This window comes from Puntigrus tetrazona, chromosome 15 (assembly GCF_018831695.1).
Source record: "Puntigrus tetrazona isolate hp1 chromosome 15, ASM1883169v1, whole genome shotgun sequence".
Taxonomy (NCBI): Eukaryota; Metazoa; Chordata; class Actinopteri; order Cypriniformes; family Cyprinidae; genus Puntigrus; species Puntigrus tetrazona.
Window position 1 is genome coordinate 18,989,703 of NC_056713.1, and position 20,136 is coordinate 19,009,838.

General features: G+C 37.3%; 5 protein-coding genes across 13 annotated transcripts; 2 read left to right on the plus strand and 3 right to left on the minus strand.

Annotated features, from left to right (window-relative positions):
- Positions 1–126: 126 nt before the first annotated feature.
- Positions 127–2,964, minus strand: sostdc1a (sclerostin domain containing 1a). Of its 2 annotated transcripts, XM_043259014.1 has the most exons (3): positions 2,695–2,964; positions 2,478–2,613; positions 127–1,131 (listed from the first exon to the last, which is right to left on the minus strand). In XM_043259014.1, the coding sequence occupies exons 1-3, from the start codon at positions 2,743–2,745 to the stop codon at positions 737–739; spliced, it is 582 nt and encodes a 193-aa protein (XP_043114949.1). In that variant the 5' UTR covers positions 2,746–2,964; the 3' UTR covers positions 127–736. The 2 variants fall into 2 exon arrangements, with proteins under 2 accessions (XP_043114949.1, XP_043114948.1); XM_043259013.1 differs by having other exon boundaries at positions 2,478–2,952.
- A 678-nt stretch (positions 2,965–3,642) lies between these two features.
- Positions 3,643–6,289, plus strand: LOC122358990 (leucine-rich repeat-containing protein 72). 3 transcript variants are annotated; one of them, XM_043259015.1, is made up of 9 exons: positions 3,643–4,196; positions 4,276–4,349; positions 4,560–4,629; positions 4,761–4,842; positions 4,926–5,039; positions 5,271–5,360; positions 5,777–5,920; positions 6,019–6,049; positions 6,136–6,289. In XM_043259015.1, exons 1-9 carry the CDS (start codon positions 4,179–4,181, stop codon positions 6,287–6,289), a joined length of 777 nt encoding a protein of 258 aa, XP_043114950.1. In that variant the 5' UTR covers positions 3,643–4,178. The 3 variants fall into 3 exon arrangements, 1 of the variants encoding a protein (XP_043114950.1); XR_006252667.1 differs by having other exon boundaries at positions 3,643–4,842; positions 4,926–5,920; positions 6,019–6,040; positions 6,136–6,258; XR_006252666.1 differs by having other exon boundaries at positions 3,643–5,920; positions 6,019–6,040; positions 6,136–6,258.
- A 31-nt stretch (positions 6,290–6,320) lies between these two features.
- On the minus strand, positions 6,321–12,486 carry ankmy2a (ankyrin repeat and MYND domain containing 2a). The gene is made up of 11 exons (XM_043259011.1): positions 12,271–12,486; positions 11,811–11,875; positions 10,543–10,681; positions 10,354–10,452; positions 9,708–9,868; positions 9,442–9,507; positions 9,169–9,317; positions 8,364–8,499; positions 8,102–8,230; positions 7,898–8,027; positions 6,321–7,172 (listed from the first exon to the last, which is right to left on the minus strand). Exons 1-11 carry the CDS (start codon positions 12,335–12,337, stop codon positions 7,039–7,041), a joined length of 1,275 nt encoding a protein of 424 aa, XP_043114946.1. The 5' UTR covers positions 12,338–12,486; the 3' UTR covers positions 6,321–7,038.
- A 484-nt stretch (positions 12,487–12,970) lies between these two features.
- On the plus strand, positions 12,971–15,639 carry tspan13a (tetraspanin 13a). The gene is made up of 6 exons (XM_043259921.1): positions 12,971–13,214; positions 13,444–13,611; positions 13,816–13,896; positions 13,976–14,089; positions 14,450–14,560; positions 14,727–15,639. The coding sequence occupies exons 1-6, from the start codon at positions 13,152–13,154 to the stop codon at positions 14,799–14,801; spliced, it is 612 nt and encodes a 203-aa protein (XP_043115856.1). The 5' UTR covers positions 12,971–13,151; the 3' UTR covers positions 14,802–15,639.
- Positions 14,954–19,020, minus strand: LOC122359570 (LINE-1 retrotransposable element ORF2 protein). Of its 6 annotated transcripts, none has more exons than XM_043259915.1 (4): positions 18,910–19,020; positions 18,482–18,555; positions 16,909–17,983; positions 14,954–16,840 (listed from the first exon to the last, which is right to left on the minus strand). In XM_043259915.1, exons 3-4 carry the CDS (start codon positions 17,912–17,914, stop codon positions 15,837–15,839), a joined length of 2,010 nt encoding a protein of 669 aa, XP_043115850.1. In that variant the 5' UTR covers positions 17,915–17,983; positions 18,482–18,555; positions 18,910–19,020; the 3' UTR covers positions 14,954–15,836. The 6 variants fall into 6 exon arrangements, with proteins under 6 accessions (XP_043115850.1, XP_043115852.1, XP_043115854.1 ...); XM_043259917.1 differs by having other exon boundaries at positions 16,909–17,784; positions 17,905–17,983; positions 18,482–19,002; XM_043259919.1 differs by having other exon boundaries at positions 16,909–17,155; positions 17,290–17,983; positions 18,482–19,002.
- Between the last annotated feature and the right edge of the window lie 1,116 nt (positions 19,021–20,136).

Here is a 20,136-nt window from a genome sequence, read left to right on the forward strand (position 1 = left end):
CAAGCATAAAACACCAATTAGGCATGTTATTGTATTATAATGAATGGACCTTATAATTCAGTTAATAGGCATCATTTGGAGTTCGAAATGTCACCTCACGCAGATGTAAATTATTATACCGAGTCGTTTTCAGATGTTTTCATTTTAATGCTTTAACACCATAATAGCCAACACGAGCATTGTCACTATAGTGCAATATCTTGTCTGAATAATACTTGCACAAACTAAAAATTTAAAGTCAGAGCAAAATATATTACATCAGCTTATACGTCACAATATTACACATAGAGGTCCTGCAAAACAATCAATTACATAAACAAATGCATATGTATATGTACAGACGTTTAATTTACATGTAGCTATGCATTTCCCGGGTTTGAGAACTGCTCTTATTGTCGCTGAACACAGTAAATACCACAACAAGTGATTACCACACATATCAGGCGGTGACGACAAAAAACATATTTGTAATGTAATATGCAGTTGTCATTGTCAGTCTCTGCGTCGTTATGATGGACAGGTTTTCCCTACTGGCTGGATGTTGACTGAGATTATGTTGGAGATGAGATTTAGTCTCTATTTTCTCTTCTTTCCAAAGACCGCAGTGGACATCTGGTTTCACGTTGACCTCCAAAGGCAGCACAAAGAAAAGTTCAGTGCTCCTGTGAGCTGACGTCACAAGCTCTCTCGTTCATACAGAGTCTTTTAAAAGGAAAAGGTCCGAGCGCAGACTCATTTAGCTCTCCGTCCTGGTGCCCCCTTTGTTCTTTTGCTTTTTTATCTGGCTATGAGCGTATCCCTCAGACTTGACCCCCGATTCGTTATGCTGCCTCGTGTATCTTTTGCATTTGCAGGAGGTGACCACCGTGATCTTGTAGGTCCTGGCGCTGCCATCCTGACACTGGAGCTGAATCCGCTGGGTCCGGGTTTTGTCGTTCACGCAGCGCCAGTCCTGACTGTTTCGGCGGTTCCAGAACTTCCTTCCGTATCCGCCGATCCAGTTGGGCAGCATCTGAGCCGGAAGACACTGTCCCGTGCACACCAGTTCCTTAACGGGGTTTATGCTGGTGCACTGGCCATCGGAGATGTACTTTGTGGATCGCAGCTCTCTGCAGCCGACTGGGATTCGTTCTGTAACACAAAGTGATAAATAACGTTTAGCCAGATTTTCCATATCAATATCGGATCAACGCAAGTCTTTTAAGCTTCGCCGTTGGTGCTTTTTCTTCACAGAAACAAACAACAGTGGTATGAATGATATGCTTGGTTTGCTTTACTTTAAGCCCTTATCTGAACCGAGCGGAAATGGTTTAGCGCATAGATGAATGAGGACTCTGAGCCTCTTATTGTCAGAATTTGCCGGTGCTGCTGGCTATACTGTCAGTATTGTTCCGTCTCAGAGAAGAGCCTCCTGTCAGCGTAACCCAAGCCAAAATCTATACACACAGCAGAAACAAACCTCAGTTACAGTGCACCCCCCCCTCCCTGCGACAGGGCGTGATGAATGGGGAGCGGAGGGACATTTTCTTCCTCCCTACTTCAAGATACAGTCGTTCAAAAAACAAACATGGTTCCCCCTGGAGACTGACTGAAAAGCTAAGCTGCACCTCCACTCTCCGATCTGACAAGTTTCACTCAGCGGATATTGGCACTCTTTTATCTCCGTTGCTCAGTGTGTTTGTGAGCCAAGAGATATATCATTTGCATTTTCTATTAGCATAACTAACTTTCTCCCCTGGACTGGGACAACCAATTAATTGCATATCGTTAATACTTTTCATTGTTAGTTGCAATGCAGTTTCATGATTCATTATGGTTCGTCGTGATTTTGCTGCAGAGTCCATAACAGTCTATTTAAAAACTTTCACTGGGACAACATGCCCCAGCACAAATCAACCTGTTAAATGACCTGTATCTTTTTCCAGGCAATAACGGTGGAGGATGGATGTGTCCTCAACATTATATATATACAGAAAATGACTTGTAGATGAACTTCTGACAAAGTGTGACAGCTGGCCCTCATCTCTGCTACCATATGAATAAAATCACCTGTTTCTTTTGCTTTTTATTTTGTGAATGAACACATCAACATGATAACAGAAACCAATATTTTGTTATAAGGTGACTTTTAACTACTTTCAGGTTGCTTAAAAATACAAGCTGCCATTTTTACTTTAGGGAGCTAAATTATTTAAACCATAAAAGGTCGTTGTGTTTGTATAAATTAACGTAGCCTATCTCGGTTGATTCAGTGGGGTTAAATAAAAGGCTACTTTCGACTTAAATTTAAAAAAAAAAAAAAAAAAAATTTTGCTAGTTCAGTGTAACTTAGATCTATCAAGTGAAGACGCGTCGTGGAGATTCAAATGGCATTTCTCTAAAATGACACAGAAAATGTTAAACTGAAGTCGTAAATTAAACGCAGCTTTGAGCACCATTTGCAATCTAGTGTCTTGAAGCGGCGCGCGTGCACTCACCTCTCTCGTGCGCCGCGAAGGCTCTTCCGCCGGAGCGCGCGCGATTCAGAGACGCGTTGCTCTGAGCATCCTGCACGGGACCGACCACGTGAGAGTAGAAAATCTCCGTAGCATCGTTCTTCAAAGTCAGACCACTCTTAATTAAAAAGCAAAACAAAAACATGAAATTGCACGATTCGGGTGCGTTTATATACATGTTGGATGTCAAACAACCCACAGCCTGTGGAGAGATGCTCCTCGAGTCGGAATGATTCTCACTCGCTATCATGTCTTGGGTTATATATACAGTGTATATATACGCTCCCGCCTCCAGTTTTGGCAAAGGCTCAGGTGAGCGGAATGATAAAACAAGCGCAGTCGGTCTCTCCTCTAAACCACACCCAGAGAAACACTCGACCCTGTGAGGTGCTCCAACATCTGGAGACAGATCAGTGAGCGCCGGACTCCCCGAGAGCCCCTAATTCACTTAGAGATGTTTTTTGTGCCGTTAAACACTCAGCGCTTTATGTAAGCAAACTTTGTCCGTAATTTTTAAAAGGGTGTTGCGAGAATAAATCTGCTCACAAAGTATTTATTGTAAAAATCGCTTACGAAAAGTGTCAGAGAAAACATTACTTCCTCGTTTGAGCAGTAGTTAGTCAACGATCATTCTGTCGATCCGTTTACTGAAAATGAGGTGCAAACTGCTGCAAAAAAATGGCAAGCTTGGCTGATTGATTAATTAATTGACTGACTGATTGATACTAGCTATAATTGCTTATGAAAGTATATACTGTGTATTGCCTAATATTTAGGGATGAGTGAAACAACAGGCATTATTCCATACCAAATTTAATTATAGAAAATGAATAAATAGCAACGATAGATAGAACGATAGATAGATATAACGACAGACAGATACAGACAGAAAGACAGATAGATAGATAGATAGATAGATAGATAGATAGATAGATAGATATAACGACAGACAGATAGATAGATGTAACGACAGACAGACAGAAACATAGATAGATAGATAGATAGATAGATAGATAGATAGATAGATAGATATAACGACAGACAGAAACATAGATAGATAGATAGATAGATAGATAGATAGATAGATAGATAGATAGATAGATAGATAGATAGATATAACGACAGACAGACAGACAGAAACAAAGATAGATAGATAGATAGATAGATAGATAGTCACGACTTCACTTCGTTTATCACATTACATACTGTAAGGACAATGGCAGTTATCATCTAGGACATTTTGTAATAATAATAATAAAAATAATAATGATTTATTCTTATTATTATTATAAAAGACCTTTGCCGATATAATAACACGATAGGAAAGATATGACCAGTACCTAAATATGCAAAATGCTCTACTATACCATAAAAAGGTGAAATTATTCGAATCATAATCAGTGTAAACAATGCAAGCGCAAACAAACCCCGCCACACACTTTTGCTTCTCGTGGTGGAAGCTTAACAAACATTTTAAGGAAAAGTGTGCCCTCTGATGGACGAGAGAAGAAAAAACTAGCTTCAAAACGATTGAAAGCGTCAACCGAGACGTGACGTTGTCAGCGTGCGCGATCAAAAGAATTCTGAGCGGTGATTGGCCGTCAATCAAACGAGAGTGAAGTGCGTCTCCTAGCAACCGGCCAGAGTCTCGTCTTGTTCATAGCAGCAGGCTCTAGTTCGGACATGGAAAGATACAAACAGGTATGACTGCCCGTATGGATGGACTGCGTTTTAATATAGATGAATTAACTTATGTTTTTTTTTCCTTTCCCCTCCGCAGGAAAATGTACATCCTTTGCCGAAGCGTGTGATTCAGCGGGACAGAGATGTGACCCACCTTCATCTCGCCAGAAGGTGCTTAGAGAAAAATATAAAGAAATAATAAAATAAAATAAAAAATATATATACATAAAGTTTTTAGACAATAAGATGTGATATATATCTATATCTATATATATGCATGTAAAAATGTATTAGAATGTACAATGTGCATAAGAATGATTTAACATGAAAAATATTTGCATTTATTTGTATATTTCCCTTTCGTTTTCCATCTGTTTTTAGAGGATTGACTTTCATTCCAGATTTGTCAAGGTTTTCCATGCTGAGATGCGTGTGGCTTAACAATAACAGGGTTAGATTGCCTGACTAATAGTAGAATTTTACCTTGTAGCTTTTGCTGCTTAAAATAACATTTTGAAGCTTAAAATAATGTTTGTTTTAAAAATAAAACTTTCAGTCTAACAAGAGTGAGCGACTTTACAGATCCGAGAGGTTTCCAGAGCTTCATTTAACTGCTGCTTAACAGAACTTTATCTACAGGACAATGACATTTCCTCTATTTCAGGTCAGCTTGTGCAGTAAAGGTGTTTTATATTTACGTACCTTTGGAGTTTCTTAAGTTCTAACCTTTTTTCTGTCTGCATTCAGGGGCATTGAGACACCTGACGTGTCTTCAAGTGCTGCTCCTATTCAATAATCAGATGAAGTGCTTGGAGGAGACAGTGTCAGAGCTGAAGAACATGCAAGACCTCCACACTCTCTGTGAGATCCCGAGACCACCATCTGTCCTTCAACCAATGCATTCCCTAGTATAGTTAACTATAAACACTCCTTGGTATTTAAAAGTTAATATAGCATTTAATTAAGACTTTAAAAGCTAATTTTACACCATTTGTACAACCAAAATATAAAAGTATTGGTATTATAATGATTGTATATATTTTTTTCAAGTAATTGTTTTGGCAAAAAGTCATTTTAGATCTTCTGTTTCAGCTTTATATCTCAACCCTTTCACGCAAGATCCTGATTACCGGCAATACGTGCTGCATCATTTACCATCTGTGAAGTTTTTAGATAGAAAAGGTTGGCATTCATATTCATACGAACTTCCAATATTAGAACAATTCACCAAAACCGATCAAAGATACCACATGAATAATTATGTGATTGGATAAACTAATTAGAAAGCAGTTGTGCTGCTTTATTATTTTGTTAACCGTTTTGGGTGAGATTTAAATCGGTATATAAGAAAGATTTCTGAACGATCATGCGACACCTAATGCGAAAATTAAGCTTTGCCGTCACAAGAATAAATTACATTTTACAATATATTAAAACGGAAAACAGCTGTTTTGGATTGTAATAATATTTCAGAATACTACCGTTTTTACTGTACGTAAATAAATGCAGTCTTGGTTAGCATAAGGGTCTTCGTTAAACACATTAAAAGTCTTAAATGCTCCAGACTTTTAAGCAGTGAGGTACTGTATAATTGGCAGAAGTGACGCAGGAAGAAAGAAGACGGGCATTTAAGCTCTTCGGTGTAGAAAGACAAAGGGTGCTTGATACCATCGCCTTTGGCAGACGAGCACTACCGCCTCCTACAGGAAGAAAAACGACCAACTCCATCACAAAACCAGTCGGTAAGCCAAGGTTCTCTAGTTTAACAGCAAACTATTAACTAAAAGAATCAATTCCTGCGTTTGTGTTTCTAATCTAAAGGACTGTCTTTCTGTTTCAGGTCAGCAAGGCTCAAGAAAGAGGTGTACAGAGTACAGTGTCAAAGTTTTCAAATATTTTTTAATGTTTAAACTACAGCAAATGCATCACAGGAGCTGACTTTGTATGTTTTCTCTAGCAGTCGTTCTGATGATCGAGAAAACCCATCAGTGCCCAAATCCATCATCCAGTTCTCCATTATGAACTGGACCGGTTCAAGCACGTCTCAGTGGAACCATCTACATGACTCAAGCAAACCTGCGTCTGGTATACTCACTGTCAAACTCGGATGATTTCCAGACCTCTGCCTTCACTCTTGTTCGCACGATGGAACATTTGACAAGGCCAAGTGGTTTAAATCAATGAAAAACAGTTCATACGTTGTCATTTCAAACTCAATAAACATGGTCACGACTAACGCGTTTTCTGAAATATTTGTACTGTGAGTGCTATTTAATTTTTGACATATGTTCCTCAAAGAACATGTGATCTATTAGTTACAACTTGCAGACAGAAAATGTATTTATTTAATTTGCGAAACCATTTTACTGTATTTCAGTATCTGGCCTCTCCAAAAATACTGCTACAGATTAATAAACTCACGTAAACTGCTGCCATATATTAATTTGATCCTTTGTTGAAGAACAAACTAAATATTAAGGCATAGGTAGCAATGTCTTGTCGCAATATATTATAATATCTGTCCTAAAACAAAACCTGCATCACGCACAAGACGCTCAACACATGATTTCCACATAAATAAATACATCTAGATGGCCAACATAATGTAAAAAGGTTATTTAAAACATTCAAACGGAAAAAAAACATTTAGATTTTGTCACTTGTAGACCATTCTCCCTGCGAATTTGGTGGGAATGCTTTTTGTGGTTTTCTCCTACATTATGTGCTTTCAGAAGAGAATCCAGAAGGAGAATTAAGAAGAAACCTTCAGAAGCTCTGGACGGCATCACGGATCGCAGACAGTCTTCAATGAAGATGAGAGTGACGGTTTGCGGAGTTGAAATGGTTGCTTCTTCGTGATTCAGTCTGCAGTAACAGAGACGGTCTCTGAGGTAACATCTTGGGTTTGGTTTTCTGAGGAGCTGGTCTCGCTCTGACTGAGAGAGAGCTCCTCCATAGTGCCGGTCGTCTCCTCCAACGCTTGATCGGCCTCAGCTGGGGAAGAGAGAAAGAGAGCTTAAAATCACCATAGCTACTTTAGCGTCATTATTGAATAAAATTATTATATGAAAAAAAACTTCTAAATATGTATTCCTTATGGTTTGGCTCTTTTTTTTTATTTCGACAATCAAAAACATCACGAACAGTGTAGCTTGATTCTCGTAATGAGTGACTCATATCATTTGGATGTTTTTAATGAATCAAAACCTTATTGTAAACATTGCAGAATATTTCTTGAAACAAATTACTCTTATAAGTCAGATGTTATCAGTGAATTAAAAACATACAGCAATGAAGAGTGCAGCTTGATTCTTTAAGGATTTGTGTTTGTAGTAAATCAAAAACATGCCGAATTAACAGTGCAGTCCAAACCGCGAAAAATATTTTTTTTGTCAATCAAAACCTTATGGTCTGAAAAATGCGGCTTGAATCTTAAAATTACTCGGATTTGGCCCTGCTTACAGAATCAAAACATAAATAAGTTACTAAAACTTTTTAATCTCATTACATTTAACTCAGATTGCAAGCTCACAATCTGGTTAAAGAACAATTTCTTCTTGATTTGATACTTAAATAACAGTGCAGGAAATATGGGTAATTCCTAAGGAACATGTCAAAGCCAATGTGTTGCCATGGTATGATGTCCAAAAAAACATGACAATACCATGCTATGTCTCAAAAAACGTCGTATTAATGCAAAAATAATTGGGTTTGATTACCTTTGGCCTGTTTCTGTAGCCGTAATGCAGACTCTGCTTCGTGTTTCTCTCTCTGCTCCTGTAACATCTTACAGATCTTTTTATGGCTAAACCAGTGCATCTTCTGACAGGCTTGATCACAGTAGATCACCTGAAGAAAAGCAGTGATTTAAGAAAGCATGACACTCTTTTCTATTACGGAATAAGACAAAACCTGGTATTTACCATTTTGCAGATGGAGCATCTTTTCTCCGCTCCTTTCTCACCACAGGTTGTGCAGAAGTCTGCGTCCATGAAACCCACCTGACCCGTGATGGCCTGCGTGAGCACTGACAGAGCAGTGGGGTCACTTCCCTGTCAGAACAGGACCGGTGAGGCTCCAATACACTGAATGCAGTTCAGTCTTTCTAGTTGAGGCTATGATGTTTTATTACGCTTCCAGTATCTTCTACGTGAGTAAACAGAGGTCAGTGTAACTCATACTCACAATTTCCACTGGAGCGATACTCCGGACCAGCTGCTGCAATAATGTGGCATCACAGTATGGAAATTTCCTAATGCACTCCCGAATGAACTTCTCCTGGAATACCAGGATGCCATCACCGTCTCGTCCTTTCAAAAGACTGAGAGAAGTTTTGAGTCAGGAGTACATTTAGTTTTATTAGTGTAAAAAAAATATATACACACATATAGATTATTGTTTAAATATTTGGCTTTAGGAAAGTGTGTTTTAAATGTTTTGAAAGAAGACACGCGTGTTCACCAAGGCTATATTAAACTGAATAAAAAAAAATACAGGAAAAACAGTAAAATATTACTGCAATTATTACTATTACTACAATTATTACTGGGACTACACAAGAATTAAGTAGGGAACAAAATTTGCTTTTTGAGTTAATATGAAATTCAAAGGGTATGACAATTCTTCAAATCTAGAAGCAAAACTTACATCTTACAACTTTTCTATATTAATACATTTCAAAATATAATTTACTCCTGTGATGCAAAGCTGAATTTTCAGCATCATTACCGCAGAATCGCACGATCCTTTAGAAATTAGTCTAATGTGCTAATTTTCTATTCAGCAAAGTCTTATTTTTGGAAACACTTGTGACTCTTAATACTTTTACAAAGTTTAAAAAACAGCCGTTTTAAATACAGAATTTTTTGTATTATAAATGTCTTTAGTGTCACTTTAAATAATTAATGTAATTAATCTTTGCAGGGTATAAAAAAAAAAAAACCTTACTGGCACCAAACCTTTAAATGGTCGCACATATGTTATATTTCACCTCTTGATTAGGCCATCAAGTTTGTCCTGTCGCTCTTTCAGGAACGAGCCACATTTCTGCAGCACACAGCTGAGGTAGTGCATCTTCATGGCCAACACCTCATTCATATCCTGCTGTTTGATGCACTTCTCACAGATCAGCTCCAGAACCTGAAAAACATAGAGTTATTACCTGTGGTAAAGTCGGGTGAGATTTTAATGAAGTTTACTGTAATGAATCCCACATCAGCTCTGAAACGTGCACTTAGCATAATGCAGAATAAATGCACCTGACCTTGCGGCACTTCTCAAGTGCTTCCACATCCATCAGCAGAGGGCTTTCTATCACCACCATCACTATCTGCAGCCAAACAAATCAAAAGAACATGCGCTCTAAACAGTTCAGAATTAATTTATTTTCGTATTTGTGAGTATTTCCACCTTTATTTTGATAGGACAGTAGAGATGGGAGAGGGAAACAGGACTGAGAAAGGATTGAGTGTAAGGACTCAAACTGCAGCTGTGCTATATGTCGATATGATTCAGAAAAAAAAAAGATACCTTTACGGGATTAAGGTTGGTACTCATTATAATTTTGTGCAGTGGTCCAGCAAGTTTAGGAGGCAGTTTTGGTTCCTTTTCCAGCCCCTGTGGTTTTGTGTAGTAATCCAATCTTGCCCGGGAGAAGAAGTTGTTGATGACTGTCACACAGTCATGCTGCCCTAAAAAAAAAAGAAAAAAAAAAAAAAATTATATTTACTATTACATTTTAGAAAGAAAGGAAAAAAACCTTACGTCATCTCAAAATCTGACATACAACTTTTCAAACAATAAAAAAAAAGATGCATTAAATTGACGTATAAATGACAGTAAAGACATCTGTAACGTTACAAAATATCTATATTTCAAATAAATATTATTTATCTTTGTATTCACCAAAGAATTCTAAAAAAGTCCATAAAAATATTAAGCAGAACAACCATTTTCAACATTACTAAGTGATGGCTGCTAAAATTCAGGATTAAAAATCGCAGGAATGAATTTTAAATATATTCTAAAATATATTCAAACAGTGTTATACTATTAGTGCTATACTATTATTGGTTAAATAATTGCAGCCTTCGTGAGCATTTCAAATTGCAAATTACCCACTGACTGACTGGCCAAGCACACAGCTTTTCCCATAAGGCATATATCTTTGTCGTACCTACAAAAGCAGCCATCTGTGCTGCTGTTCTACCGACTGAGTTCACTGCATCTGTCTCAGCCCCAGCATCCAACATCATCCAGGTGATATCTGTCTTTCCTGTACGAGTGGACACGATTCACTGTCTTTTCATATTATTAGCATTAAATACAGTCACAAGCACCAAATTTCAGCATCTGTGATCCAGACCTGAGAGTCCTGCAAACATGAGTGCGGTGTATCCATGTTCATGTTCGTTGCAGTTGACGTCGGCTCCATGCTGCAGCAGCAGTTTGCACATGTCTGCCTTGCCCTTATACGCAGCGTGCATGAGAGGGGTCATGCCATACTGAAGAAGAAATAAAAAAAAAAGAGCATTAATCAGCAAAGAATTGATCCTATTTGAAATATTAATGATGGGCACCCAATGGTGACCTTGGCAGCTCCCAAAAACACTCAAAGCATTAACCTGCAAATATGAATTTTCTGTTCCCTTGAGAGAGGTGTCTAACTCAACACCTGAGAATAAGAATTATATTGTTTGATACCAATTATATAACAAGTCATATGTATTTTTGTAATTTAAAAAAACAACTTTTTTGTAATAACATATTATTGCGCGCAGTCTGTCATGCCCCCTGAAGTCTCGTCAGCACACACGCATGCAAGGATAGCTCTGAAGGAAACTAACCCTGAAACATAACCTACTCCGAAGCAGGTTATCTTCAGAGAGCAAGTTGCTATGGTCACTTGTATACCCTGAAAGTTACCTGCATTTTTGGAACCGAAAGTTGAGGTTGTCTGCTTGCTTACTCTTAAACATACCTGACTATGTCATATAACCTGCTCTCCAAATAATCAAGTCCTTCAGGCGTAATTAAAAACTGCATAGTATGTATGTTGGAGCAAGGCTGGAGCTAAACTCTGCAGGACTCCGGCCCTCCAGGAACTGAGTTCAGCAAGCAAGTCAAACAGCAAGTATATACACATATTTTATTGTGATGTTTTTATCATCTGTTCATTCACTAATGTGGATCTGTAGATTGTGAGCAAGTGATGTACATTTCCCTAAATCTATTGAGATGAATAATCAAACTAATCTATGTCTTGGATGGTCAGAGGGTGAGTAAGGTATAGATTTAGATGAACAATTCCTTAAATCAAGTGAAAAAGAAATATACAAAACTCTTTATTTGCTACTCAGCAACTATCTTAATTTTTTATTTGTTTAATTGGTTTCATTTCAGGTCCGACAGAAGGACTCGTAATGAAAGACAATCCATATCATTTACAGGCAGCTACTTTGAAAGCCTACAAGTGCCAGTGACATCTGATTTGGACAAGTCACTCTACACAGCCTGTTTTCTATACAAATGCTATGCGTTGTTTTAGAAGAACAAAGAATTAATAGAGAGAGAGAACTTAAACCACATTTAAACCTCTTTATTCGAATGCATAATGCCAGTTAATGTTCTTACCTCATCCAGACAGTTTACCCTGACGTCTTTGGATCCAATGAGTCTAGAGGCTTCCTGCACATTACCTACAAATATTCAACCAGTTATCACACACTCACCGACATTAATGTAAAAAATAACACGTCAGAGTCTGAACGCATATTTAATGCTAAACAATCATCGTAATTTTTCGATTAATTCAACAGAAAAAATATTGATGCTTAAATACTTTTAAACGACCTTTTACTGGTACGCATATGCATTTATAACAATTTAATTGTCATATTCAGTTTAACGTTAACTAAAAACATATACAGGTTTTTGCATGCAACACATCAAGAATTAATTAAAAAACAGTGAATTATGTATATTTATGCAGCCACAGCTTGAAGATTTTGTGAATGAAATCATACTTGATAAATTTCTCAACTGTTAAATATGTTAATCTGCAATTAGCCTGTTAGCATCATGCTATCATTACCTGCAGCAATAACTTGAAGAAGCTCCTTTTCCGTGTCGGTCAAGTCTCCTTTCTTTGGTGCAGACATTATTATAGTCTAAACGACTCTTTTTGGTTTTAATAAACAATAAATGAGTTGACTGTAATGGAAAAAGACAGCTCTGTTGTGCTGTGATTGATACACAGACTCTGGGTGAACACGCTACTGTCGGCAAACGGACTGAACCAACTGCAACAAAAGACAGGGGTGTATTTACATAAAGTGCCGCTTTCCGTTGTGGTTTTAGGATCATTTAAATATATATATGGTAAGACACCCCTCTGTTATCTCTTTAAAATACTAAATGTATAATTGATATAAGTTGATATAAGTATGGGAGTAGTGAAAAATATGTTATTAATGTTATTTCATTCAAGGATTGTTTATCCCATATGTTTGGTAGTGTTTCAGTCCCACGTCTAGAGTCTAGAACTTTCATTCTGTATATCAATATATATATATTTTCTTTTTCAAAATAAGAGACATTGGTGTGAGTGTGTCGTATATGTAAAACTACACAAGAATCGTTCAGAATTAATAACTGGTCACAAAATGATTCACACTGAATGAACAATTTGTCCACTTGAGTGAACAACTGAATCGCTGAATACCTTTCAAAAGAACCGATTCGCCCTAATGAGTCGCGCATTCTGCCATGATCGCTTCGCCTTGGGATAACAGCAGCCTACAAATAGGGACTTTGCTTATTTGCATACAGATAAAGAACGGACCAATGGCGTTAAACTTGTGTACCTGAGCAAACGCTAGACTACTTCCAGCTCCGTGCAACTTACCTCAGAGCGGAAAGTCCTACATAGAGGATATTTGCGGACTATGGTTTAAGTGTACACTAGATTTCATCATGGCTTGTGGTGGGTTTGTTTGTTCCAAAACGTCTCTTTGCATCCTGAACCTTATTTATGTGGTAAGTATCTAATGGTTTACATAGATTTAGCCTTGTTCACAATCACGTGAGCAGTAAGTTTAGTCTTTGTTTAAAAGTTTGTTTAACGTATACTCATATTATTCATTATAATAACAATATGCAGCTTCATTAAATTGTGCTGTAAATGGAAACACTAATGGGAATGGGTTTTTTATGCAGATAGTCATAACCTCTTAAAGTGTAATCATCCGTGTTTTCTTGCTTTCAGATGGTCAGTCTTCTAATGGTTGGTGTTGCAGCATGGGGCAAATGGTTTGGAATGGTCTCTAGTTTTAGGGTGATGGCTGCTGTCATTGCTGTTGGGTTGTTTCTCTTCGTCGTGGCCATTATGGGATTGTGTGGAGCTGTAAAGCATCACCAAGTCCTCTTGTTCTTTGTATCCTTCCGAGTGACTCATTCTAGAAACTCTCGCCTTATCAATAATGTGTCTACATGAGATCTCTGTTCAACCCATCAGTCGCAGTTTGGAACTTGCTTATACCAATTTGGCTGGCTTTCGTGTTTGAAAGGAGTTCGTTTGTTGTCTACAGCTTTTGAATTCGTCCCAAATGACGGCGAAACAACCTTAACTGGTCTTTAGTACATGCTCATTCTCTTCATGGTATTCATTGTGCAGTTTTCAGTATCATGTGCCTGCTTGGCGATTAATAAAGAACAACAGGTAATTATAGCTTGCACTACTTTGACACGGTGATGTTGGTTTCCTCATTCCTGGTTTTAAATGCTTTGTTCTCCTTCAGAACCTGCTGCTGGAGATAGGATGGAATAAGTCTGAATCAATGCAGGAGGATTTGGAAAGGTCGCTGGATTGCTGCAACTTCCTTGAAATTAACTACAATGAGAGCTGCGCGGCTGTAAGAACTATCCTGCTTTTCAATCCAAAATGCATTAAGAGCGAAGTGTCTTCTGCTACTTAAAGTGAAAGAAAATATGCTTCCAGAAATACCCTTTAAAGTTCTTGAACAAATATTGAATGTGTTTATAGTGAGCTTGGGTAAATGTTTTATTTTTGTACATCAAGATGCCACGTTCTTTTATTATAAGGCTTCCGTTTGTATTTATAGTTCATAATCGCGGGGAGACTCTTTAAACTCTTGAGCAAACCGAGATGATCACCTGAGTATGAGATCATCATGACGCATTGAACTGACAAGTGGTTTTATTGTGGTTGTAAAACAATATTTTCTTTGTTTCTGCCTTCTTTTTGCCATCAGAGCTGTTTTAAGGATAAAACATGTAAACCATGTTCAGTTATTATCCAGGCCTATGCTGATGACGCGTTACAGTTTGTTGGAGGAGTCAGTCTGTTTTTCAGTTTTACAGAGGTGAGCAAACTCTGGACGTCCTTTGTTTCTGAAAACCTGTATCATCAAACATGAAAATACTGAATCAACTGTCCAGTCTGTAGAAACTTAAGGTTTGGTGATTGTTTCTTAAGAGGAGACGTTAGTAAAAACTTTTTTATATTAATTTTGTTATCTCCCGTTTCAGATTCTGGGCGTCTGGTTAGCATATAGATACAGGAATCAGAAAGATCACCGGCAAAATCCTGGAGCTTTCATTTAAAGCACACACATTTTCAAGACTTTCAGCTATACAGAGTCTTTGCTCTTGAACTGACTTTTTTTTTTTTATTTATGATCGTTTCTTTTGATAACACTCAAATTTCTTGATTTTTCGGGATAAAACAATATTTGGAACAGCCGTTATGAGTTGCATCTCGGTGGAGTTCGCAAATATTTATTGTCACCGATTATACAAGTAGGTTAACTGGGCTTGAACTTTGATCCCAATTGAACAACTCTCACAATGATAACGAGTTGCTAAATAATCTTGCAATAAAATGAAAATAAGATAAATGAATACTGATCTTTTGTTTTTGATCAAAAAGCCAAGTAGAAAACATTTCCTGCTTCTTAAATCAAACAACGGGCCTATAGTCATTGCGTTGAGCCCGGTTGCTCAGTGATGAGCTTGCACACTGAAACTAAAAGTTCAACTGCGCCCAACCCGCTTCCACATTATTCTGATCAGGATGTGACCAGGAATGTCTACATCATCTGTTTGCATTCCACATATTAGCCAATGGTGCGGCTCAGCTGGAGGTTGTCCAGCCGGTTTACCACAGGCGCATTCATCCGGATCTTCTTGTTCTGCCCTCTGCTGGCTGCACCGAAAACATACTCACCTGCATATTAACACGGATATGGATCACAATGAACCACCTATCTGTGCTTTGACATGTGATTAAATCTCTGTGTTCTGTTATAATGGAAGATCTGTATTTTCAATTGCAAAGAGATTCATGCAAAACTATACTGGTCCAACACAAGCTATTGATTCAGTTTTGGAAGGTTCTTTACAAATACAAAAATATTATTAAATGCAAAACAAACAAGCTACACGTTTGCACCAGTTTTTGGTTCTAAATTGTTACATTTTTTTAAATTAAACATACTTAATTCACATACTGTCTTCAGCTATAAACCACACATCTGGTATTATGTGGCAAAATCTGCAAATAAATATATAAGATGCATATGTTTTGGTGAAATGAGCGACCATCTACGCAACAAGACTCAGCATCCTCCAGTGATTGAATCATGCTGTTTCTAACACGGTTCTCTTAAACAACTGAAGTTTATCTTTGCCTAACCTGAAGCCAGATGAACCCGCTATGAATACCTCAGAGCATCGTTCATCAATGATAAAGCCTGATGCCTCAATAAAATCCCTGAGCATCTTTTCAAAACTATCCAAAGCTTCGTTCGAACTGGAAAGAAAAATCAAGGCTTTGTCTTCATCGATGGCTGACTTTATAGGTTCCCCTTGAACTTTAGACCCCAAAAACATGTTCTCGCCGTTAATGGAGTTAATCAGAGGAAAAAGGCAGATGCTTACTAGTAAAGGAGTCAGTGGACATCCCACCCTCAGTCCTTGTGATCTGTGATCTGCCATCAAAAACAGCTTCAACACGGATCTAAACCGATCAGGCAGGTTCACCGCCCTTAAGCTATTAAACAAATATGACCACTTCAGTGCACCTGGATCTAGTTTTAATGAAACAGTCAGCACTGGGATTCGATCACTGATGCTGTCTAGAACAGAAATGCGTGGTTTGCATTGACCTGGATTTAAAATGTGTCCAATAACGCTCCTCAGCCTGTCTGCCAGAACCAAAGACAAAATGTTATAATCCACGTTAATTACGGAAATCGGACTGAAGCGATATTGAATATCATAGCTGTAAGTGTGATCAGTTTTGCCTTGGCTCAGTGATTCAAAAACTGTTTGCTTAATTGGTTTAAGGTCAAAGATCTGGTTGAAAAATGCTTGTAAGAGGTCTATAATTTTACAAGCATAACGTTTATAGAAATGTACTGTTAGTCCATCTGCTGTTGGACTCTCAGATTGAGGCAGGGACAGTATAGCGTCCAGAATCTCTTTTCTCGAAACAGGTTCACTTAGAACGGTAATCAGGGTGGACTTTACGTCTTCAAATCTCTCAGTTTGGTGCAAATGATTCAAGTAGTTCAGAAGACTCTGGGATGAAGTATGGGTTGGTGTATGGAGAACATTAATGGATGACTCTGACGTTGGACAACCTTAAAAAGAAATTATGATTAAAACCAATATACATGCAAAAACAGGAACAGGAAAAGAGAAGCTATACCTCCTAGGTCCATTTCTTCAGGAAGTCCAAATGCATCAGAGTGTCTTGGTGGTTTCGTATAAGATCTGTGCTTTCTATAAGCTACCGCTTCATATAAAAGTCTGACCTTCACTCCCGGCCAGATGTATTCATTACTTTTGGTATTTATTTGAGAAATGTCCTTTATTATGCTTGAAAGTTGTTCCATACATGCTTTATCTTCAAGGAGACAAGAATCGAACTGCCATTTAGGTCCATCTGTCTGTATCTGAATCGATAATGGGGCGTGATCAGAAACATACTCTTCTTTACCCGAGTACACTGGTCTCCTGTGAATGTTACAAGCAGTCACACTCATTAAATTGTGAGTTTGCAAAAAAAAGTAGTCCAATCTAGACTGACCTTTTCCATCGAAATACGTAAAGCTTTTTACTTCCGGGTGAATACACCGCCAAACATCCACCAAGCTGAAGTTCTCCAAAAAGCATCGGAGAACATCAAAATGCTTTCTGTGACTTCGGTTTCTTAAATTTGAAGTTTTGTCAAGGTCATCGTCCATGACCGTGTTGAAATCCCCACCGACCACCAGATACGCAGAACGTGGGATGTAGCTTGAAATCTGTATGAAATCTGTCATCTTAATTTTTTCCTCAAATGAGTTATAAATGTTGATAAATACAAAATCATGTCCCCAAATTTGGCACGAGATTATTATGAATCTTCCCTTTTCGTCGCAATTGACATTGAAGCCACCACATCTGAGGTTGTTTTTGAAAAGCACAGCCACCCCACGTGAACTTCCTTTAAATACGGTGAATGCCGCCATGTAATCAGATTCTAAATCTTGAATTTTGATGCTTCCAGTTGAGTAGATTCTATCTGGACCTACATGAGTTTCTTGAAGAAAGACCACATCGGCATTTAGAAGACTTAAATGATGAATCACCTCAGACCTTTTGCGGTTAAAACCGTTTACATTCCACGAAAGAATAGTTAATATTCGCTGTTCTTCATTACCGTCTGTCATTCTGATATAATCGCATTCGAAATGTTCAAGGTCAAACAAGACGTTTCGGTTTCACAAGTGTCAGTGTACCTAAACAATGAAAACAAAAACATTTTTAAATAGCAGAATAAGTGTTTTACAAACCCTGAAGAACAGGATTATAAGAAAACAAACATACACAAGTATGCACCTTGTTGCTTGTTTCATATAGTTATTTCACATTACAGATGTATACACATAATCTACAGGATAAAAAATAGTTCAATTAAAACACTTTTTCAGTATAAAGATCTAGGTAAATAAACACACACACACATATAGAAATATATATATATATATATATATATATATATATATATATATATATATATATATATATATATATATATATACAGACACACACACAAGGTTTAAAATTCTATTCATAATATTAGAAGTTAATTGTAATATGTACTATTAATTAAGTTTTAACAATTTAAGTTTTGTTATTTAAGTTTTAAAAAACTAAAAACATTACATTTAAGAATTTAATACTTTTTTAATATGTAATTACATTTAAAGTGAATAAAAATGTAAACATATGCTTACCACTTCAAAGCATTCTGATTGACTTGGCAGGAACATCACACACTGCAGCATTATATACACTGCCTCTTCCTTTTCTTTCATAACACACATATGCAAATGAACGGTATTACATCATTAGCGTCATCACGTCTTAACTCCAATCTACTTCCCAAAGTAAACATTAGTTTCACGTTGACGTGCGAGTTCTTCCTTCTTTTTTACATGATAGTTTCGCAGACATACACAAACACAAGCAACCCAGATTTGCTATTTTGTTTATATTGTGTTTGTAATTTTTTTTTTTAAACGAGAATAATTTGTATTGGCATTTTCCCCCGGTCGCCTTTTAATGCGCATTTGCAAGTCAAATTATGCAAAGAGTTCAATGCAAAGAGTTTCTATCGTATGTCAATTTTGTTGAATTAGTGCGAAAGTCTTTCAAAACGCACCTACTTAAACGTCCTCCTATACTTCCGTTCCCAGAACTCCCAGTTCATGAAGCAAATGAAAAAGTGAAAAAAATAAATGACAGCCGCTCTTAAATCCACAGCCAATCTACCAGCAGTATCTGAACTAATGATTTAAACCTGTCAGACCTGTTGACTTGAACATGCAGCTGGATCTACAGAAACAATCAGCAGTGGGAGTGACCGGCAAACAACATCTGAGATAGAAAGACAAAGAATGAACAGATGACAAGCACAAGTGGTATGCTGTTGTGACTACTCATTCAGAAACTATCAAGGCAAGATCAAGATTCGGTATGCGCTTTTTTATTTTTTTTGCAAATTGTGTAAAATCTTCTTAAACAGGTTTTGTCATTATGTACAATGTATGTATAACTAAATCTAATTTGCATATTAATGTGTTTTTGGGACAGCATAATGAAAAAAAGTGTAATAATAAGAGCAATAATTCACAAAATTTTCATAAAAAAATATAATATTTTATAGAATACTGAATACTAATTTCTTTCCCTATTTGTTTGTTATGTCTCCCAAAACACATAAAAAAACACGCTTTTAGTCCTGGTGAATTCTCATGTATGAAAATCAATGTCCTGTTTCATATTTTCATTAGAAAGCCAATACCATTTTCCTGAGATGTTGATTTATGACACACATTTTAAAAATTAGAGAGATCCAATCATCCATCATTTGGTACCTCTAATAAGCCCTGAATGTGCTCTGTACAGGACATCAAGACTTAAAACTCTAATTCACTCAAATATAATGTGGACGCAAGGTCAATAAGCTGAGGCACAATTGTACACTCTTACCACATCTACATCAAGAGCAGGTCAGTAATTCAACTCAAATTGTGAAACTCGTGTATTAATAATTTCAATGCACACAGATTGAAGTTTAAATCTTTGGTTGTGATGGTTTTGGCTCACATTTAACAAAAATCCACCAATTCACTCTCTAGACAAATTAGAATACTTCATAAGACAGATAAAAACATTAGTGAATTGTTGGCCTTTTGGAAAGTATTTATTTACTGTACATGTACTCATTACTTGGTAGGGGCTCCTTTTGCTTTAAGTACTGCCTGAATTCAGCGTGGCATGGAGGTGATGAGTTCGTGGCACTGCTGAGGTGGTATGGAAGCCCAGGTTTCTTTGACAGTGGCCTTTTTTTGGTCTCTTGTTTCTAATTTTCCTCTCGACAACACCC